This window comes from Gossypium arboreum, chromosome 8 (genome assembly GCF_025698485.1).
Source record: "Gossypium arboreum isolate Shixiya-1 chromosome 8, ASM2569848v2, whole genome shotgun sequence".
In the NCBI taxonomy this organism is placed as follows: Eukaryota; Viridiplantae; Streptophyta; class Magnoliopsida; order Malvales; family Malvaceae; genus Gossypium; species Gossypium arboreum.
The window spans coordinates 141,136,615-141,151,957 of record NC_069077.1 but is presented as its reverse complement, the minus strand read 5'-3'; the positions used below and the strand labels follow the sequence as shown (position 1 = coordinate 141,151,957).

Genomic DNA, 15,343 nt, shown 5'->3' with positions numbered 1-15,343 from the left:
AATATATTGGCGTGTCTAATAGCAATCAAATCTAAATGATCTATGCTGTTGAGGTTGCTGATTCGAGCTGGGATCATGAGTATAATTTATCTTAAATTTATCTTGTATTTTATATCTTATTTAATATTTATTATAATTCATATCTACGTAGCCAATCCCAAACAAAGCGTCACTATTGTCCTTATATTGGGCCCAAACGCTAAACCTAAGGCCCAAATTTGTGTTATCTGTACACCAAGTGGAGTGAAAAATAATTTTACCCATACCTAATTATAGTGAAGTTTTTTTTTATTAATATTTTTACTTTTAAATAGTAATAAATTCGATCACGTTTAAATAAATCTCGAGTTTAAGTTTAGTGGATTGAAAAAATAATATTGCGAGAGGTTTGTCGAAACGAATTGAATTTAGATTCAAAATGCGACTACTAAATATTTTCCTGTAATTCTTTAATTTTTATATAAAATAAATTAATAAAACTCTTAATAAAATCTCTCACATTTTCTTTTGAATACAAAAAGTACACTTTATGTCTGATCAAATTAAAAATTAAATATAAAATATTATAAATTTTAAAAATAACAAAGTAAAGTCTTAAGTGTTTAAAGTCGAGCTTGACTCATGTTTTAAATAAATTTATTTTTTTCCTCAAATTTATTTTTCAAATTTAATATTTTTCAACAAAACTTTCCAATAAGACATTTTATTTCTATTTTGTAATTCTTCCATTTTGTTCGGAATTGGACATTTTTTACATATTGTATAAAATACAAAATTCCCAGATCTGGCATGACAGTCCGTGACTGACCACTGCTCTACAGACCAATCAAACACTGACACGTTTTGTTCTATCAAACATACTTTCACTGACTATTTTCGTAGGCTACCCTTTTTGCAGTAAATCCAATGCTACTTCTTACATCTTACTGTCCTCAAACTCGCCCACTTGCACGCGCCAAACCTTTTCCTTGGTAAATACTCTTTTGCGCCGAAGTTTGGCATTAATAATGTTCAATTTGGTACATTTATTTTTCAAATTAATTAAGAATTTAACTTTGGTCACACGTATAATCACAACATTAATATTTCCCGTAAATTGTAATTGGTGCGATAATAAATTTAGCCATTGATGTTTTATATATTTCATGTAGATATTGATAGAATTTGTAAACGTTACGGGATAGATTTGTTAAATCAATACTAAATGTTGATCGCTATAATTAAAAATTTAAACATTGTTTTTTTTATATTATGTGTAAATGTTGTGAGCTAAATCTGTTAAATGAGATTAAATTGACAAAATGTGTAAACTTCGAGAATTAAATTTATTATCATACCAATAAAAAAATGGATAATTGACAAAAAAATCGTTAAACATTGTGACTAATTACCCTTAATCGTTCTCTTTTAAAAATCGATAGAAATTAAATTGCACTCATTATCATACTCAGGGCCGTAGTTGTGAGGCTGGTCAGGGCCTTGGTCCCTACTAAAATGAAAAAAAAAATTAGTCTATTAAAAAGGTGAAATTATATTTTTATTATCATAAAAATTGAAATTTAATTTCGGCCACTTTAAAAAAAATTCTAGCTTTGTCCCCTAATCATAACCACAACAAAAAATGTACAATTGACAAAAAAATTTAAAGATTGTGGTTAATTACCTTTAGTTACTCACTTTAAAAAATCGAAAGAACTTAAAATGCAATCTTTTTTTATTTAAAAGGATCAAATATTTCAAAATTAAAATTACGAAGCACAGAAGAGGAAATTTTACCTAATTAAAAATTAAGAAGATGACAAAGCAGGAGCACGTGTAAAAAGTGGGATCAAATAGCGAGTGAGATTGAAAGTAAAAGAGAAAAAAAGAAGGTTAGTACGGTAAAGAAAGACAAAGACAGTGAGAAGAAGAAAGATCTCGCGGGTTTTATGAACCGGTGTGTCATCTTCGTTGGGCTCGAGGTAATAAACCCAACCAATCTCTCTGTAGGGACAAAAAAAAACCGAACCATATTAACCTCGACATGTGAACCCTAGAAAAACCTATTATTTCCCTATAAACCCCCTATTCTACATTTTTTTTTCCAACTTAGATCTGTGCTGTAATACAATATCACCACGGCTCTTCTACTTTTCTTCCCCCACTTTCTCTTCTAAACGCGTGTCTTACCACACTCTCACTATCAGATACAACTGGGTCGAGTCGAATTTGAATTTTCACGTGTTCTTATTAATAATATTGTCTTCAAAAGTCAAAGATTGAGTTTAAATAACGATCAAATCCTCTATTCTCAGTTTAATTTGTTCAAGCATCAATTTTTTGTGGTTCACTTAAGGGTTAGTTCAATATTTTGTTCGAATAACTAATTCGATTCGATCTGGTTTCAACAACACTAATTTTTATTAAGGTCACTGAATTATTTGAATTAAATATTCCAATGTTGGAATTTGGGTCAATTAATAATTATTGAATCAAATTCGATTTTTTTTAAAATTAATAAAAATAAATCTTTTATATGATAGGGGAGTTGTCTCTTTTGTGGAAGAAAGAGGGTGGTTGGGGTGTTGTTTGTTGTAGGGAAACTATGCCCATGACTATAGAAATTTATATATGTATATATAATAAATATGAAGAAATGAAGAAGAATGGGTTTTTACATTAATGATACAGAAAATAATAATAATTATGAAAATGGAATAGATTACAAATTATTTATGAGAATAAAACATTTTAAATTGTAAAGGTCGATGTCCCTATTATGTTAAGCGACATCACTTATAAAAATAATATTTTAATAAATATAAATAAATAAAATAATATTTTGATTATAAAAGGTGTTGTAAACAAATAGTAACACCCTTTTTAAATGTCACCTTTAATTTTTTAAAGGTATAATAAGATATTTGGTCTTCAAATTTTACAAAAAGAATCAATTTAGTTTTTATTTAATTTTTGTGTTTTTTATCAAATTATTCCAAAATTGATGGAAAAATCAATGTTTTTTAACTTTGAAGACATGACATACATATAAATTACAACTTGGATGAAATGTCAACGTTTAATTAATTTTTAAAATTTTATAAATAAATAAAAAACTAAATTATGCATGTTAACCACGTGGCAATCTATGTGTATGTCACATCACTTAAGTTAACAAATGTTAATTTTTCTATTTATTTGGGGTGATTTGACAAAATATAAGTTCAATGGTTAAAAAAATGAAAAATTAAATAAATGACTAAAATAATTTTTTAAGTTGAAGGATCAAATATGTTATTATGTATTTAAAAATAAAAATTACAAGTAACAATATCCTTTTATAATTAAAATATTATTTATTTATTTTTATTAAAATATTTTTCTATAAGTGACGCCACTTAATACGATATCAATTTTACCTTTCAAAATAACTTATTCTCGTAAATAATTTAATTTCTAGTGTAAATAATTTTTAGAAGAAACAAGAAGAATGTAGTAAATCCCTAGAAAATGAAAATGGATGGACATAAACAAAATATTCTTTTATATCTGGATTCTGCAATATTTCTTACACATTAAAGAATATTTAAATACAAATATATGATATAAAAATATGTGTTTTCTTTTTTCAAAATTTTATATATTTGAAATGAAATCCTCGAAATAACATAGTCGTAAAATTATTTGTTGAAAATAATGGTCACAATCGATGAAATGATTTGATTAATATAATATCGATATTTTAATAATTTAGTTTAGAATTATTAGAGTCTGTATAACTCAAATTTATGTTAAATAAATAATATAGTGATAAAATTAAGGGGTTAAGGCTGAACAGGTAAAATCTATATAAAATATATTTCTTCCATTTGATATTGATTAGAATAAGGTATTCCAACCGTACTATACTGCTTTTATTTGACATTGATTAGAATAAAGTTTTAATTTTTAAATAGATGTAGTCGAAACTTATCTTATATTATTTGAATTCAACATTTGTAAATTTTCTTCTCCTCTACCAACGTAAAAATGTGTGTGTGTGTTTTTTTACTTTATTTTTTTGCGATCATTCTATTGCCATTAATGACTTTAGTTTTAACAATAATCTTTTTAAATTCGGATATAGTAAAAGTACAATGGAAGCTTTTGTATTAAGAGTTAAATTGCATTTTGTCCCCTCTACTAAAAAAATAAGCAAATTAGCTTTTATACATTAAATCAGAAAGTAAACTAGGCATTATGTTAAAATTTACGTCTATTTTTAATATTAAAAACTAATCTTTATACGACAACATAAGGTACATATGATATGTTACGTGGAATTGTCTAGTTATTTCGTCAACCACACTAAATTTTAATAGTAAAATGATGAATTTTTAAAAAAAGGTTGATGCACATAAATTAATATGTTCATATTTTAAGTAAAATAGTCAAACAGCAATCTAACTCTTAAAATGTGATAAAATACTATGTTATAACATTTATTTAACTCTTAAATAGAATAATAAACTAGCTTCAATGTATTTAAATTTATATCATGGATACTAATAATAATACCGATATCAATAAATTATAAGCAAAATGGATGAAAGATGGGGGATAAAGGGATTGGATTAAAATTTTAAATTTTATTTCAATGGATTTGATTTATTGGAAACTGTTTAATGGTCAACGGTGGAAAGAAGATGGAACGTTTGATGAGATATTTTGTTTGACATTTTGGAATTAATGTGTGATGTGATTGCCCCAATCAAACCATACCAGCTGGACTCCATCCATCTTTTGAAATATCTTCTTTCTTTCATGAAATCACAATGTTTAACACCTTGGCATTTGAAGGATTATTTATAAACATCAAAGATACCCTATCAGGGGTATGTTTGAATTTTTCTTTATAAGGACTTATATTAAATTTTATATATTTATAAGAGTTGAAATGTAATTTTATTGTTACGATATTTTTATAGTTTTTAAAAAATTTAATTAAAATTTTATTATATTTAGAGAAGCTAAATTGTAATTATATGATATATTAATTTATAATTTTACCGGTTTAGTAGAATTTAAAGAACCATTTTTATTTTAAGGAAGTTTTGTCTCTTCATTAGAGATTTTCATGAGTTGAATAACCTGCTTAACCTACTTTGAGCTAAATTTGAATTTATATTTTTTTTATCTCATGTCGACTCAATTTAATTTGTTTTGTTATTTAGAAATATAATTTTTAACAGTCCCATTATCTATTCTAATAATATTTGACTCTTTTTAACACAATACTTAAAGCTACTCAAAATCTCTCTTTAACTCATAAAAAGAAATATAAAGCGTTTCAGTACACTCGAACCCCCAGTTATTTGCACGAATTTGAATGAATCTAAGTTAAAAAAAATTAAAATCGAATCTAACTCGGTTAAAGAATCCTCTCGATTTCAGATAGGGTTTTGATCATATCTGTTATTTAATCTCTCTCCAGTCTGTAAATATCTGTAAATAGGAGGATAATGCGTTACATTATACTCAAACCCACATCTTTTTACATTGATAACAATAACCATACTAATTTAACTAAGACTCAACCAGCAACTTAATTATTAATTTAAATATTAATTATACAATTATATCAACCTCATCAATTTAATTTAATTTGGAATCACTCATCTATGTTCAGAAATGGGTTTCCATGTTTAAATGTTTTGGTATTAATAAAGATGTGGGTTGATAATGTCATCATCAAATATTTTTGGAATTTCATTCTATTTATGTGTAGTCTAATTGAAGATGTGACATTCTTTGATGAAGATTAAATGATAAATTAGGGTGCTTTTGTTTAATTAATATAATAATCATGTGATAATTGGACATATGTTTTGAATTAACTTAATTAAAACATGACACAATGGGTTTGTATTAAGTTAATTAAGACATGATTTGACATGTTTAAACTTTAGTGTGGAAAAAATGATTTCCTTAGGTTTTATTATGTGACCCACGTGCTCTTAAAGTTGATGAAATAAATAGATGGTGTTGATTAATTAAATAGCAATAATCTAATTTAAATCATAAGCTCACCTAATCTTAAGAATATATTGAAATTACCAATCATTAGGATAGTAATTACACCTCATCATAATTACCACGTGTTTAATTAATAAAGTTTATCGTGATGAATTATAAATATGTAATTTTCTCGATCATTAAACCCTCGTGAGAATTGGATTAAATAATTGGGATATTACAATTACAATTAATTCAATGAGATTTACTAATTGTAATAGATACACAAACATCGTCGATTGATGGTGGATTTGGATAGGATGAATTTACTTGCAGATAGTATAAAAACAATAGTGGTAGTTATATTAGACATTGTAGGAATACTGTAGCGTGAGAAAAAAATTAAATTAAACGCGCTGCATCCTACTGCCCATCCAAACTCACCCTAAGTCTTAGTTTGATTGGTATGAGCATTGTTGTCAGTACAAGAGGGCGTGAATTTGAGTGTGCTGAAACGTATTATCTTCTTATTTATAAGTTGAAAAGGATTATAAATAATTTTAAGTACTGTATTAAAAATATTAAACCAATATAATTTTAATTATTTGTTTGAAAAGGATGGGTCCCCAACAATATTTTAGGGAGCAACATAAAAGCTTATCATTTGATTAAGCAATTTCCAAGTCTTTCTTAATTATAAGCACACCCTCTCTCACCTATAATTTAATTCTCACCTGTAACTCAAATCAATGGCATTCTTTTAGCATGAGATTTGCAATCTCTTTGCATCATTACACAAATGTTATCCTAATCTTAAGCAAGAATTAATACAATCATGTCAACTTTTTAACAATCTTTTGCCATTTTTTTTTCTTTTATTTTTTATATCTTCAAATTAAAGATACAAGCATTCATTTTTCCATTTAAGCGTTTTCATGTAACAAATAATTATATTTTGGGTGGGTTTAGATAAGCGATAGAGTATGATGCGGTGCGCTTAGTTTATTTTTATCTCACGCTACAGTATCGTTACAATATTTAATCTCATCACTACAACTGTTTTTACACTAACCACAGCTAAACGCACCGTCCATCCAAACCTACCTTTAATGTTTTAATCACAAAGTAAAATATCAACATTGTATCGATTAAGTTATTTTACTTGGAATAATAAAATCTGAGCCACTCGATAAATTTTAAGTCGATATACCTTGAATAGACTCGATTTAAAAATAAAAACACATAAAGATGGTGAGGTGAGTAGATTCCTTTTATTATTATCATCGTGGATATGGAACGATGAGTGTACTTAATTGCCCTGCCTTACCCCACTTAATAAAAATACTACTTTACCCTTGTATATAAAGATATTCTATAGAAACAACTTTAATTTTTTTCGTAAAAAATAATAATGATTTTCAAGATTTCACATCCACAATGAACAAGAAAAGTGACGAGGCAAAGCATATTTAATAATATAGCGATGATAGATTTTGCAACATCTGCCTCCACTTCATCTCCATTAGCATCTTCACTTTCATCAACTTAGCTGTATGCTTAGATATTGAATATAAAATCAAACACGATATTAAACATATTCAAAACACGTGAATTAAAGTTTAACCATTATAGTTAAATAGTTAATCAGATCTTAATTCAAATGATATTGTTGGCAATAACACGTGTATTTTTTTTATCTAAAAATAGGATTGTGGGTAATTTTTTTAATTAAAGTTATGGGTAGTTGTATATTTTATATAGAAATATATATTGTTGAGTAATATAAAATAATAGATAGGAAAAAATGATTCCTTGTGGGTTGAATGATAAGACATGAGCAAATAATAAAATAAGTAGCATTGGTGTAATGCTTTTTCAAATGGCTTAGAAAAGGAAAACACACTTAAATGTGGAAGAGGCTTTAAAAATAAGTGCTTTCACACAGAGAGAGAGAGAGAGAGAGAGAGAGAGAGGGGGGGCGTGCTTTCAAAAAGATAGACTTCGGCACACGGTGTGCCTACGTAGTGCGTAAATTGGACGGTGTAAAACGCATAAATATTTTAAATTTTATGTAACAACTTATTTTTTATTTTCGTATTCGTTTTATGGTTTACGTTCTACTTTTAATAATATTGTATTTAAGTTCTGAATTTATGTTTTTTTATCTATTGTGAGTAGAATGTGCTTTACTATTATGAATGATAAAAAAACCTAAATTTGATGAATTTAGACTCAATTCGATATTTTAGAATCATATTTTTTTGTTAAATTTTAGATTTGGGGAGTCGGGTCAGGTGAAATTAAAAAAAAAGTCGGGATGGATCGAGACAAGATTTAGGTAAATCTGTCTTGTCTTGAAATACTTACAAAAACACTCTTGATATATACATATAATTAAGTTTTAAGTCTAAACTAAAAATAATAATATTATTTGCTTCAAAATAATAAAAAAAACTAAATAATTAAACTAAATTCGGGTTAGTTTGAAGTTGAGTTAGATTGATCAAGCTTCAGGTCGGGATTGAGGTTGGGTCGGCAAAAATCTACCCCACCCCATTGTCATTCCTATTTACCAGTAGAAGTTTGCATGGGTCGGGCCGGGCCAAGTTCAATTAAAAATTTAGGCTCGTTGCCTAGGCCTAGGCTTGACCCAGTCCGACCATATTAATTTTTATATTATTTTTTATATAGTTTAAAAATATATATAATACATCAAAAATACTAAAAATATCAAAATAAATATTTCCCAACAAATTGAAAATAAATTTTAAAAATATGTATACTTAAATAACATTATAGATGCAATTTAACAAGTAAATGCCTCTAAAATAATAACAAAATTAACAATAATATAAGTTTTATACAATATCCAAACAATAACAACAAAATAGTAGCAACATAATAGTAAAATTGTAGCAAAATAGGGATAAAACAATAAGAAAATAATATTAAAAAATAAAAAAGAGTTTTTTTTGTCATTTAGTGAATTCGGGTTGGGCTAAAAATGCCTTACCCAAGGCCGGACCAATTTTTTAAACGGGCCTTATTTTTTTGTCCAAGCCCATTTTTCGGGCATATATTTTTGCCTAATCCTCCCACATTTCAGACGGGCCTTCGAGCCAGGCCAAATGGTCCAGCCTATGAATAAGTCTATTTACCACTGCACTCAATACTTGTATCGAAAATAAAACATTTTAATTTTGCAAATATTGTCATATTCTATATTTCACTAGAGGTATGTTTCACTCTTTTGCTTGTAATTCGATTTGGGTGTAATTGCTTGCAATTATATTACGGTAGCATGTTTGGGTAATCATTATAATTGATAAGTCCTATCAAAATCTAATTCTTAGGGAGAGGGTGAAAATTGAAGTAATTACGTAGATAATTACTCTAAAATTTAATTTAAAAAAATTATTCTTATAAAAGTTAAAAAATAGATCATAAGCACGAGCACGTATAAGTGTTTGGGATGATTGTGGTCAAATATAAATTTTAAAAATTATATTATAAAATAAATTGTGTATTTTATAAAGATAAAAAAATTCTAAAGTTAGGGCTAGAAAGTTTAGTATAAAAATAAACATTCTAAAGTTATGACAAAATATTATACTATTTATAAGTAATGTTACGAAAGTTTTGGACAATTTATAATTTGATTATAAATTTTATATTATTTTACATATTATAAAAATGGATATAAACCGACATAAGTCTTTCTCTAAATTAAGTTTATATAAGTTTTTATAATTAAAACTATACTTTATTTGAATCGTGAACTCAAATATTATAAATCTAATGCTAATTATGTAAATAAAAAATGTTTTATTGCACCATATCGTGGAGTATGGTATCATTTGAGAGAATGGTGCGAGACACAACCACCATAGACAACTCACACTCTTTAATTCGAGACATTTGTTGTTCTAAAAAAAATCTCTCATATTAATATCACTTTTATATAGCATGAAAAATAAAGTTGGATCGTACTTGTATTGTGTATGTTTCATAACTTCAATCATAGGTGGAATTAAAATGATTTATATTTCGAATAGCATAGAAAATCTTATACCACACACATATTATCATATTTGTACTGTTATGTTCACTCACTATTTTCACATAATATTAGAAAAAATCACGTTATTTTAGTTAACTAATTTAATAATTTTAAGTTAAAATTAAAATTTAAAAAGTCGAAAAGTATAAAAACTTTGAAAAAATAAATTCAAGAATAAAGACTAAATTCAACATTTATGTACAAATATTTTTGCATCAAACCGAACTAATTAAACTAATAATTTATCATTGGATCGAAACCCAATTTTTAGTGTTTTAAAAATAATTTATGATAATTTTTTTGTGTGGGTAAAATAATTTGTTGTTACTAGCAAAATAGTTTTGGGTAGTTAATGAGCGTGGAATACACGCTCCAGTAGGTGAGAAGCAAAAGGCCACGGTCCCAAGCTCTATGTTTTTTTTTTTTTTAGTTGAAAGAGGAGTCTAACGCGCGACGGAAAGGACTGTGTGAGAATAACGCATGTAAAGGTTGTATCCAATCAAATCAGTTGATTAGAAATTGATTAAAATATCGAATAAAAAATTTAAATTGATTAGATTACAAATTGATATAGTTTGGATAAAAATGCGTTGAATTAATGGTTGAGCCGTTTTTAATATTTTTATAAAATTTTTAATTATTTATTTAATTGAACCATTCACATATTAGTGACCTAATTGGTTTAACCATTAATTTAATTTTGAAAACCTTATTTGAATCAAATTTTGATTTCAGAATTGTCATTATTAGGAGAATTTTACTTGAATATCACTTTCGACCCAAAGAAGACTAACCTTAATATACAAAAGGTGTGAGGATAGCAATTAATTTGGTATACATTATCAATTAATCGAATAATGATAAATAGTAAAATAAATTAAATCTTTTACTTCTAATTAGATCAAATTATTTGATTTATTGACGATGCATAAAATTATATACTTAATATAATAAATATCGACTCATTTGATATATTGATAATAAGAAATTTGTTTTAATACCATTACTTTTTTTGTCACTTAACTATAAAAATTATAAAATAATTAATTAATTATTTAATTTTATCTTTTTATCATTTAATTATATTAAATTTTGAATATTTTCAATTTTACGTGACCAAAAAAAATAATTGAATGATTATTTTATAATTTTTATAATTATGTAAAATAAATATAATTAGGTGATCTCTACTTCAAATTATTCAGGTACGATATGTTTAACTTATTTTTTATTTTATGCTAAAATATTTAATCTTATCACTATTATTATTTTATATTAATTACAGATAAACTTACCTGTATTATAATCTAAAAAATCAACTTAAAATACAAAAATGATTGTTACTTGTAGAAAAACCCAAAGGAAGAAGAAAAGAATTGAGAAGTGCAGAGTTGAAAAGATGGCATAAAATGACAAAAACTAGAGAACAAAAACTCCTTCCTACTTTATTTATTTTTTCTCCTTCTTCTATAGTAAATAGTAGTGATTATTGGAGAGAGAGTCAGAGAATCAAAAAAAAAAAAAAAGAAAAGAAAAAAGAAAGCAAGAAATAATGAAAGATAGTGAGAGTGAGTGAGAGAAAGAGAAAGAAATAAGATTGAAAAGAAACCCAAATTCATTTTCACTTTCTATCAAAGGAAAAAAAGAAGAAGAAGAGAAGAAGAAGACGATGATGGAGAAGAAGAGAGATAACAGAAAAAGAATAATAGAGATAAAGAACATTAGAAAACAGGAAAAGGGTTGTTTATAATTGGCTTTATATATATGGTGTTTATATATACATACATACACTGAGCTTTTTTAGGTTTTTGTTTTGTTTTGTTTTGCTTTGCTTTGTTATATATTGTAAGATTGCAGCAGTTGCAGAAGAAGTATCTGCAAATTTGTTTTTCATTCTCAAAAATCTAATCTTTGTGACAGTATCTCTCATCAAAACACACTCTTTCAGTACCAAGTTGATTTGCTTGCAGAAGCTAAAGATATAAATATATACATATATGTATGTGTGTATGTGTGTGTGTATATAAACACTGCTTGCTGCACTAATTGGAAAGGCACCCAACAAACAAGATCTCTCTTTCTTTTCTCTCTTTCCAAAAACCCTTTCTTTTATATCTTCTGCTACAAATTCAGAGATTTTTTTGACCCCACTTTTCCTCTTCTTCTACCTTATATAACACCCACATAGATATCTATGTATGTTTTATGGTAAGAATTTTTTTTTCTTTTATTACAAAGGAAGGAATATATATTTTTGTTATTTTTTTGTTGTTGCCATTGTGGCTACCACAAGAGGGCAGCTACCGTCAGATACAGGAGGAGCCTTTGCAGATTGGGCGACATCATCGTCCACAGCAATTCGAGCTGGCCCCGATGATTTATTATCACTCGGTTTCAATCCCAACGCCGCTTCTACGGCGGCGACTGCGGCGGCTCCGGCTCAATGGCCTCCTTCTGCTCGTCCGATCAACTATGGACTTGCTGGTCCTGAGATGGGGATGGTTGGTCTGCGGGACTTTGTCGTCGTTGCTCCTGCTGCTTCTTTTAACCATCATCATCATCACCATCATCATCATACTCAAGATCCCATCATGGTGAATGAACAAATCAACGGTCCGAGTTCCGCCGCCGCCGCTGCCACCGCACTAGGTGTCGGTGTTATCCCACTCCTAACAGCGTCTCCTTGTTTACCTCCACAAAATGTGGAAGACACTGGTAAGTTCAGTGGGATGCAACTATGGCAGAACCAAAGTTCTTCACATTATCTTAAAAAACCAGCTTCCCTCCTTGATAATAATCCCTCCATGATGGCTGGTGACGGCGGTGGAATGGGTGGAGGTAGCGGTGGTTCTGGTTCTAGTTCAGGGGCAACATGTCAAGATTGTGGGAATCAAGCTAAAAAAGATTGCACCCATAGAAGGTGTAGAACATGTTGTAAAAGTCGAGGCTTAGATTGCCCTACTCACGTTAAAAGTACATGGGTACCCGCTGCTCGGAGAAGAGAACGTCAGCTCATGTCGGCCGCCGCTACAACCGCTGGAGCTGGCTCATCGGGGTCTACTTCCGGTGCTAAAAAACCAAGGCTTGTAACCTCACAAACCACCACCACTTCACATACATCAACTTCAAATACTACCCCTCCTCGAAGCTTTGATACAAGCTCGAGCCACCAAGGTTTTGTTTAGTTCTTTAGTATTATTTTCGATATAAATTTTTGATATAAATCAACAAAATTATTCTTTTGTAGGGTTTCTAAATACTTATGTGGATGCATTGTGCAGATGTTGGTTTTAAAGAGACATTGCCAGGGCAAGTCCGTGCGCCTGCGGTTTTCAAATGCGTACGAGTAACGGCAGTGGAGGGCGGTGAAGACGAGTACGCATATCAAGCCGTCGTTAAGATCGGTGGACATGTGTTCAAAGGGTTTCTTTATGATCAAGGAGTTGAAGGAAGAGATGGATTTCCAAATATATCTGAATTGCATTTAGGTGGTGGTGGGAGAAATGCTGGGTCGTCTTCATCACCTGTTCTCGATCCTTCAGACGTTTATGCCGCTACTGGTGGTGGATTTCTCGGTGGTGGTTTGGGTTATGGTAATCCAATAAACTGAGTTTTGAAAAAAAAAAAACTCGTGAAGATGATGCATTGTAGTCTATTCCTCGTAAGATTTTTGGTACATTCTTGCTTTTGTAGAACTCTTGAATCTCATATATATATATATATATATAGTGGTCTCAAAAAGGGTTAATTTATGTTCTTTTTATCAAATTCCGAATTTCGAATCGAAGATAACATAGGAAAGAAGAAGAAATTAATGTTTGTTCATTGTAATGTGCTTTTTTTATCATCAAATTATGACATTGTGTTAAGTGTATTTATGTAACTATTTATGCTGGTTTTTTTTTTTCACTTGATTCCGATTGATTCTGCCGGTATAGTTTTGTTGTTCCGGTTTGTAATGAAGCATGAAGTAAATGTGGAATTTGTGATTGTTGTCGTCGTCGTCTCAATGCTGCTGTTTTTTTGGACTTTTTAGTTTGAGTAGTTGTTTTTTGTCCCCATCATTCATTGCTATAGATCGATGTCGCTATCAGAAATCTGTGGACAAATCTGCAATTTTGCATGCATTCATGAATTCTTCCTAGTATGACAAAATCATCCCTACCAATGTTTACACCCTCAGCCCGATTCTTGTATGTTATGTTCTATAGATGCTGAATCCCAAACCCATTGCTCTACCAGTGTCCCGTGTGACATTGATTCATGAACACATCGGGTCTTTGCATTTCTTTTGTATGAGAAAAGTGTGCAATAATTTACTTGTTTGCAGGTTTTCTTCAAGATGTTTTGCAGGTCACTTGTGAAAATCGGGACTGTCGATGTGGGAATCGCGTTTGGCTTCTAACGATAAGGTATTCTGTAAGATGCTGCAAATTTATCCGTATTCTATCATCTTATGCATCGTTGTTGACTAATGCGGATCAAAATAAAGCTGCAGGCATGCTTCTAAGGGTACTTAAATCATCATGTGAATTGCTTTGTCATTCTATCTTTATATATTTACTCGTATTTATGTATCGTATCTGTATCAGGAAACTGATTAATGGCATGTTTGATCCGTTCTTACCGCTCAAAGTTGCATTGCATTGTCGATTTTCCGGCTTTGTCTTGTAGATGATGAAGTTTTGATGTTTGATGATCAATAAGTTGTAATCATGCTTTAATATTCTTTGGAGTCTATTCCGGTTAGTATATTCGATCGTCCCATGCCGAAAGCAGCTAGAAATGCTCGTTCGTTTGTTGTTTGTTTTCGTTTTCGTGCAGTGATAATATCCGTATCCGACATTATCGTGATCCTGGCTGCGAATTTTCTCGAGCTTCGATATAATTTCAAACAAAATCTCTGTATGAACACTTCATACATGATCAAATGGTGTTTGGAATTTTTTACTTCAACTATGGAAAAAATAAACATGGTTGATGTTTGTTTAGGGGTTAATTTTGGAGAATTTGAATTTTATTTTATTTTAATCTTTTGGTATTCACTAGTTAGATCGTGGATCGGGTCTTAATTAAATTTAGAGTGGATCTAGTAGTTTGGGTCACCGATTAATACCTTTATATTTCTATTTTGCAAAGCCATGCACAAAATTGTTTTGATTTCAATTAAAGAAAAATAAATATAAAATATTGGGAAGTTGGATAAAAATTAGAATGCGTAGAAAATTATAATTTTTTTATGTAAAAATAGAACGTTGGTAACGACAACATAAAAGAAAAAATAGAATATATAGATGTTACGTGAAAGTT

The 15,343-nt window shown here is 28.9% G+C and overlaps 1 protein-coding gene across 6 annotated transcripts; it reads left to right on the top strand.

The window, feature by feature from the left end:
* Nucleotides 1–11,375: 11,375 nt before the first annotated feature.
* Nucleotides 11,376–15,064, top strand: LOC108469491 (protein LATERAL ROOT PRIMORDIUM 1-like). Of its 6 annotated transcripts, none has more exons than XM_053031691.1 (4): nt 11,376–13,207; nt 13,315–13,626; nt 14,364–14,445; nt 14,626–15,064. In XM_053031691.1, exons 1-4 carry the CDS (start codon nt 12,232–12,234, stop codon nt 14,705–14,707), a joined length of 1,452 nt encoding a protein of 483 aa, XP_052887651.1. In that variant the 5' UTR covers nt 11,376–12,231; the 3' UTR covers nt 14,708–15,064. The 6 variants fall into 6 exon arrangements, 4 of the variants coding, with proteins under 4 accessions (XP_052887651.1, XP_052887650.1, XP_017625861.1 ...); XM_053031690.1 differs by having other exon boundaries at nt 14,364–14,531; XM_017770372.2 differs by having other exon boundaries at nt 14,364–14,545.
* Nucleotides 15,065–15,343: the final 279 nt, after the last annotated feature.

Coding starts and splice junctions, on each gene's coding strand:
- LOC108469491 (XM_017770371.2), top strand. CDS start 12,232: ATGTTTTATGGTAAGAATTTTTTTTTCTTTTATTACAAAGGAAGGAAT. Junction 13,208..13,314: donor TACAAGCTCGAGCCACCAAG/GTTTTGTTTAGT, acceptor TGCATTGTGCAG/ATGTTGGTTTTAAAGAGACA. Junction 13,627..14,363: donor CGGTGGTGGTTTGGGTTATG/GTAATCCAATAA, acceptor ACTTGTTTGCAG/GTTTTCTTCAAGATGTTTTG.